This window comes from Cebidichthys violaceus, unplaced genomic scaffold, assembly GCF_023349555.1.
Source record: "Cebidichthys violaceus isolate CVI_PGR_0920_01 unplaced genomic scaffold, fCebVio1.0.p SCAF_11, whole genome shotgun sequence".
NCBI lineage: Eukaryota > Metazoa > Chordata > Actinopteri > Perciformes > Stichaeidae > Cebidichthys > Cebidichthys violaceus.
In genome coordinates, this window is record NW_027176274.1 from 12352865 (window position 1) to 12360710 (window position 7846).

Genomic DNA, 7846 nt, shown 5'->3' on the forward strand with positions numbered 1-7846 from the left:
TGATGGGTTGACGTATTACCATGCATCTATAACCTTCTGCATTGTTGAAGACATATTGGCACCTTTGATGGAGCTAAAGTGTTTCATTCTTTTTCCACTAAATGTTCTAAATTATGTACAAAATGCAAGAGAATAAACTCAATTAAATTGTATTCTCTGACCCTGATGGTAAAAAGAAAAAATCTTATTGTGCCTTTAAGTTGGCACGAGTAACATCTCTTTCTTCTTTTGCAGTCTGAAAGAAAGTTGATTTAAACGTAGATACTCTGTCAAACTAAAGCCTAGCTGAACCGTGACAGCTGGGACAAACCACACAAAGTGCTGTTATGTTTTTGCTGGATGAGTTTGTTTGTTTGTTTGTTATTCAGTGCCTCAAATGGTATGGCAGTAAAAAAATGGCAGTAAAAGTATTTCCAAAACCAACGTCATTGGAGCTTCTCAGTTGAAACCCATTATTTTAGATATCTCGGGGGATGATCATTAAACTGTAAGATTAATTTGACACGAGCCAAAGAAACTGAGGCACGGAGGCAAAACATTTTCTCTGTATTTAATATATAACAAAACACATGTTACACATTACAATACCAAAAGAATGCCTCTGTTCTTCTCGACATGTTTGTGTCCCCACTCTTTTCTGATTGCAACATGAAATCTTCTCAGTGTAAAAGCATACATGTGTAACCAATCACATGACACAATGTGCTCTATGTCAGCGCATCAAAAGAATATGTTGCTTCCTACAACAGACAGTGAGTAAACTGTATAACTCAATCTTTATGATACATAAAACATCATTTTTGGAGTCACGCTGTGGCACACAAACACACATACACAACTCTAAAGTAAATATGCTTTTTTTTGTTCTTTGGTCCCTAATAAACACTTGGTTGTTACACACCACAGCTGCTGCTTACATAAAGGTAGTTAGGCTATTCTTTTACGTTATTTGGTCATAAAGTTTTCAGCCATCTGTGGCCTGTGTGCTGACACAGCAGGATTAACACCACATGGATGTGCACATGTGCATCCTTTCCACTATTAGCACTGATGCAAGATATAGCGACCATACAGTATTTTACATAATACTGTACGTTTCAGAATACAAAGGAGCTACATCTACCTGCTCTTTAATCTCAGTAGTCCCAGTTGAAGCATCCAGACACTGGAAATATTTACAACCAAAAGAAAACAGAGAAGTTAATGATTTAAGCTGCAAGCACAAGACCTCAGCTTTCGATTTTTGGAAAATATGTTTATTTGCTTTCTTGCAGAGAGAGTTGCATTAGATGAGAGGGTTAATGCAGTGCCACTCTTATGTCTGTACGCTAAATAGAAAGCTAAAGCCAGCATGTGATTTCCTTAGCTCAGCTTGCCACAAAGACTGAAAGACAACAGAGAGTCACTACCTCCAGCAAAGAAATAGTCCAGCACATAATCCTCCCCAGAGCGTTGCTTTTAGTACGAATTAAACAAACAAATATAACATGTTAATTTTTCAACTTTGGAGGTGCTGGTAAGCAAATTCTTGGGGTTTGTTTTTTCCTTCGGACTGAGCCAGGCGAGCTGTTTCCACTGTTTCTAGTTATAATACTAAGCTAAGCTTAACAGCAGCTAGCTGTAGCTTCATATTTAGTGCATGGACATCTAAATTTCGAACTATTCTTCTAACTATGCAACTCAGAACACACACGTTTTAGATAATTTAAAAACCTTAGTTGCAGGAAAATTAATTTCATTTTTTGTGTCTGAAGGATTCAACTGATGTGACATGATTAACAGAGACAGCAGGACTATAACATTGAGCCAGTCAGTAGCTCGACTGAAATGATGAAGCAGCATTGCATGAAGTGGAGAACTGAGCAGCCATCAGTGTGTGATGTCTTTGATTTACAAGAGGGACGCAATATATTTAAAATGTACAGTATATAAATACAAATTTATAAAAAAAAAGATTAACAATATTACTCTGCTGATACTATCGATATTCAATGCCTGTCAGATTATATACACCACATACACACACACACACACACACACACACACACACACACACACACACACACACACACATACACAGTACAATCCTATAACAACAGTACAAGCAATGATTTTACACATATACGGCCACTGTATTGGCTTTACAAATGAGTGACAATGAGTGAAATATATGCTTTCAGTATCAGCTGTTATAATAAAACTGCTTTGTAAGTGCTTTGAAATTGATCCATCAACGTTGATATTAGCCTGTCTTCAAGCTTTTCTACATGACTCAAGCAGATTTCTGTACAAAGGATGCTGTCTGTGGACAGATTCTGATAAGAACAAATCAATTGTAACATACGCTTATATTGCATTTGTAGTCATTTGGATTTACAAACCGTCTCAGATCTGTGGTGGGTTGTCTACAGCTACAGCAGAGTACTCAGTCTCAGACATGTTGGAAGCGTCAATGAGGCGTGCCAAACCCGTCCTCGTGGAGTATTTAAAGATGAAGGCCTTCATGAGGTCATAGCGGTAGTTTCTGTTGATGAAGTTGTAGAGGATGGGGTTGAAACAGCAGTGGAGCAAGGACAGACACTGGGTGAGGTGCAAGGCCACGTAGATCACATTCTCCAGGCCACAGGTCAGAGGCACCAGGCCGAGCTGAGACAGGGAATCAACCAGGAGGACGCCATGGTAGGGCCCCCAGCAGCCCAGAAACACCACGATGTAGGCCAGGATCACCCTGCGGCTCACACGACGCTCTTGCTCCACTGTGGAAGACGATGAAGAAGAGGAGGAACGAGTAAAAGCGCGGGCTAGCAGCACGTAAAACACTGCAATGACAGGGAAGGGGAGAACAAAGCCCAGCAGGATGAAGCTCAACTGCACGCCCACCATCCACTCCCTGGGGTTTCCCTCTGGGTACACAGGCCTGCACAGTATGGTGTCCCCATGCGTTGACTTCATAGTACGCAGGAAGTAGGTGTCTGGTAGGGAGGCGACCAGAGCCAGAAGCCACACCCCTACACACACTCCGCTGCGGATTAGCTTCCTGCGTACGCCTCTCTCATGGTCTCCGTGCTTCGTCACAGTCAGGTAGCGGTCCACGCTCATGCAGGCCAGGAAGAAGATGCTGCCGAAGAGGTTGACGGAGAACAGCAGGTGTGTGAGTTTACACGCCACCTCACCTAAGGGCCAGTGGCCGTGCTGGGCCAGCGAGCTCACCCACACAGGCAGGGTGGCGCACACACACAGGTCTGCGACTGCCAGGTGGGCAATGTACATGTGTGTCTCATGGCGAGGGGTGGAGTCTCTTTGGGCACGAATGTTTACCCAGAGGACCAGAGCGTTAGCAGCAAGACCGACGATAAAGATAAACGTGTAGAGGACACACATAGAGTAGAGCAGAGCGTTGCGGTTGAAAGCCGTGGCACACACCGTTGCATCCACACTCGATATGTTGCTAAAGGCTTCGGAGAAGTTGAGGTCTCCCAACGACTCCCACAGGTCCTCCAGCTCACTGGTGCTCAGACTCATTTTTCAGCACTGGGAGAAGACCACAGACCACTGGGAGGGAATACACACCACTTCTGACTGGGATGGATCCTGTAAAAACAAAACATCAACTCATCATTTCTTGCACTTATTATTTACCTGGATAAAGATCCAACAACGAAATGATACCTGTTGTTATCATATTTAAGAAGCAATTTTCTGTTCATAAAGCATGGATTATTTTGCCGTTGTGGGCTCAAAGTGCATGAGCTAATAAAACATAAAGCCACTTGTGGTGTGCCACCAGATCCTGAAGAATTTTAATGCGGTTAACTTGTTAAAACACTGCTTTCATGAGTTAATAGAAGCTCTCTGTTGCCGTGTCAAAAACATATTAGTTCCCTGTGATTGATGTGCAGTCAGGGGGCAGTACAATAAATGTTTACATTAGCTCCACTAGCACAGAGTGCAGATTAGACATGAGGAAGTGGGTTCGAGAAATCCAAACACGGTGTATTTCCGGAGCGTTCCGGGCATTCCAAGATAAAGCATTGGTCAGGGTGGGAAACCTGATGCCATGTTTTCCTTTAACATGCTTGTTATAGTAAGAAATAAATCTGATCTTTCTCTTCTGCTCGTCAAGGAGAGGGTGAGAGAGGAGCTGTCACCACCCAGATGATCAAAGAAAAGACTGCTTATAACCTTGAATACGTCATTTTACAACATCTGAGTCTTATAACTGAAAAACACATGCACACAATTTCAAATGCAGGATACATTAAATTTATGAGTAAGGTGACTGAAGCAATATGCAAGATCACAGCGGTGGTAGTCTGGAGCAGCTTGGCATGCTAATAACCTGCCATGATTCGTTTGAGCCTGAAGGACCACTGAAACCCTGGATTTTCTGCTGTGATGTCTTTCTTAGCTCCCCTAACTGGCAGCCTGCCACAGTGTGAAAGATCAGAGGTGAAAGGTAATAGATGGAAACCAGAACATGAGAGGCTTAACCCCGCTGTTGCCCCTGAATGACTCGTACGCCCACGGAGTGAATTGTGAGCAGAAATCAGCGGGAGTCTTGACGCCTGCAAAATGGTCCGTCCAAGGTTAAAACGAGGGTCACCGACCACTGGGTGACACAGCACGCCGGAAAACAGTGAAATGTGACCGCTTCACACGTCTGCCTTTGTAGGAGACTTGTGCTGTACGCAGGATAATTGGCACAAAGTCACAGAGTATGATAAAAGAAAAAGGTAAAAATGTATACAAGGACACCTGGAGGACAAGCTGTCTAGCGTGTGTTATGTCTGCTTTTGTTATCAGTTAACTTTTGTATTTTCATTTAATGTTACTTTATACTTCTACTCCACTGCCTTTCAGGGGCAAATATAGTTTTTAAACCACGACATGTATTTGACAGCTACATTTACCAGTTACTTTGCAGGTCAAAACATGTATATGTATATACAAAACATAATCATCTTGTAGAATATGGTAAAATGCCACATATTGAAATACCTAAAGTACCGTATGCACAGTTGTAAAAAATGAGCTCCACCAGCTGCAACATCTAAATGAATAATTTTTAAATATTAAGTTTGACCACTTTAAAAAAATATTTTGTATTTTGTAGATTTGTATGAGTTTTGATTCACTGGATTAGCCCCAAACAGACATACCCATCTGGTTTCCAATCCATTGAAATTGAACTGCAATACAAATGACATACATGTGATGGAAGTCAACCACTCCTAACATTGACCAATGAAGAATTTGAATTTGACTGCATCTATTTGATTAAAAAAAGATGCATTTATTTTTCAGTGCAGGACTCTTTTTTTGTGATGGATTATTGAGCTCATTTTTCACATACTTAAATAAGTATTGCTACCTCGGCTTAGTAACGGCTCTCCCACCGCTTTTGATAAAGCAGTTTCTTTAAGAAATGTCAGAAACCTGACATTTAATTCTACTTTCAATTATTTTGAGACACTGGAAAGTGCTTTTCATTCTAATAGAGGGATTTTCTATGCTGAGATAATCCCTCACAATGGCCTCTGTCTAATTCCCTTATATTATATGGAAAATACCTGGAGGTGCCAGGTAGCCCCAGAGGCTTCAAGCTAATTAACCTCTTAACACCCACACCGTCAGATAACAGAGACGGCACATGGAGCCCATCTCTCTCTCTCTCTCTCTCTCTCTCTCTCTCTCTCTCTCTCTCTCTCTCTCTCCCTTGCTCCCTTTCCTCTTTTCAGCTCGACAGCATCCAGTTACAAATTAGCTGAAAACGTCTTTTGTTCCTCAATACACAGAAAATAAAGGCAATTGAAGGCGATTTTCATGTGCTAATGCTGCCGCCATGAATGGTGCAGGTGCAACGTGTTTGTCAGAAGTTTCTCCAGGCTTTAGTTTGGATCAAATCTTTGCCTTTTGGAGATAGGACTTCGGGTTTTCGCGTATAGATTACCAGTAAAAGAGTTGCCTTCTGCGTCATTACGCACAACCGAATCTAGCGAAAGATCCCAGATTGCTGTTGAACACATACAATGTCATTGTTGCCATTGTTGATTTATATCAGGCTGGAAACAAACTACTCTTATCAGATATCCGTTTAGTATACAGTAGCCTTACTCCGCGGTTGAGCGTCGAGGCAAATAAACAGCGCAGAGGCACGCTTGGAAGATGGAGAACTACAAAAAAGTAACTTAAATTTAATAAATGATGGTATATTACTATTCATTTCAATAAAAAAATGTAGCATATCTTTTTTATCTCAGTTTGTATCTGTAATAATAGGAGTTAATAAAGTTGTTGAATGGAAACAAATTAAGTATATTTTGATGTATGTAGTACGCACAGATGACCGTAGGTATCGAGCATCTCTGGGGGTATTTTTTAAGTGAGAGAAAGCCGAGAAACTACCTGGACAATCTTATCTTGTCCCCAAATGAGCTCATATAGGCAGCTTACCTGTTTTGATTCCTGATCCCTCGCTGAAATCTTCTCTTCAGAAGAACAGATTTGTTTTTGTTTAGCTTTGGTGCTGAGGGGAAACTTCAACTCCACTGGGGTAATCGTGTGTGCGCTACCCTCCGCGTCCTTAAATGAAAATGAGCCTGTTCCTTGTTCTGCACTTGCTGAAACTCAGAGGAGAAACGCCTCCAAGGCTGGTCCTAACAGCTATGCGTATTGACATGGCATCGCTTCATAAACAGCAAGCAGTCCGGCGAGTTTCGTCCAAGAAGGAAATAAAAAAGAACACCTGGAATTTCCTGTTTACAACTCTCCATAAATAAAACTTAATTAAACATGTTCACATTGCTGAACAGTATATGTGTTTCTTACTTCACGCAAGTGTTTTTTATGGAATGCAAATCTGTTCTTGTACGGCATGCACTACGCGATAAGTAAAGGACAACAGGCTATGTTATTACCAATGTATCGTAGAGAGGGTGTAATGTATGACCATTTTAGGAAAATGCTACCAAGTAAGAAAAATGCAATAACCTAATATTGTGCAAATTTAGGAAACGTAAAATCCCTTTTTTTTTTTTTTTAAATGACACTCTCACCTGTTTAGATGCTGCACAAATGTTCTGCAGCAGTGGTTCTTGAAATCATGCACTGGAATGCAATAATATAGTATGGTAGATGCAAACTTCAGAAACTTTATATTTTGAAACTACCTGTTTAGATGCTGCTTTGTGTCTGTTGTGATATGTTTTGTTAAGATTTAGATTGGCAGAGGCTAATAATACATAATAATGATTGAATACAATAATCAAACTCTATATTTCCATATTCCAGTTTTTATATTGCATGCAGGTCTATGTCTATACTATACACTTCATGTAAAGCATGAAATCAGTAGAAAGGGGCTATAATCATGGTATATTGAGACACTGTACATTTTACCTCAAATCTTGTAGCTTTATAAATTGCATAGGATTTATATTATGATATAGCAACTGCTATAAAATAGTTTCAACCTTTAAACTACAATATATAGGATACATGCATCATAAATATGATGCACAAAATGCATTAACCACATTAAACCATATTACAAGGGCACCTCCTTGTGCCTCGCCCCAGTTACCTAAATATGAAACCAGAGATGCAGACAGTCAGTAAACCACATCTGTTGTCTGCTTCCACCCAAAACCACCAAACGGGTTAAACCCAAAACCAAGCCCTACCGAGGTAACTGAAAATACACTCTGAATAACGAACTACACCAACAGCTCATGATTGAGTCTTTATGTTAATTCGATGACAGTCTGTGTTATTTAGAATCCCTTTGACCAAATGAAGGGGTTAATGTTATACATTTTTTTTACTTCTTTTATTGATGCAATGCTTG

At 40.6% G+C, this 7846-nt stretch overlaps 1 protein-coding gene across 1 annotated transcript; it reads right to left on the minus strand.

Annotated features, from left to right (window-relative positions):
* Positions 1-536: 536 nt before the first annotated feature.
* On the minus strand, positions 537-6598 carry ackr3a (atypical chemokine receptor 3a). The gene is made up of 2 exons (XM_068704865.1): positions 6454-6598; positions 537-3591 (listed from the first exon to the last, which is right to left on the minus strand). The coding sequence occupies exon 2, from the start codon at positions 3520-3522 to the stop codon at positions 2386-2388; it is 1137 nt and encodes a 378-aa protein (XP_068560966.1). The 5' UTR covers positions 3523-3591; positions 6454-6598; the 3' UTR covers positions 537-2385.
* Positions 6599-7846: the final 1248 nt, after the last annotated feature.

Coding starts and splice junctions, on each gene's coding strand:
- ackr3a (XM_068704865.1), bottom strand. CDS start 3,522: ATGAGTCTGAGCACCAGTGAGCTGGAGGACCTGTGGGAGTCGTTGGGA.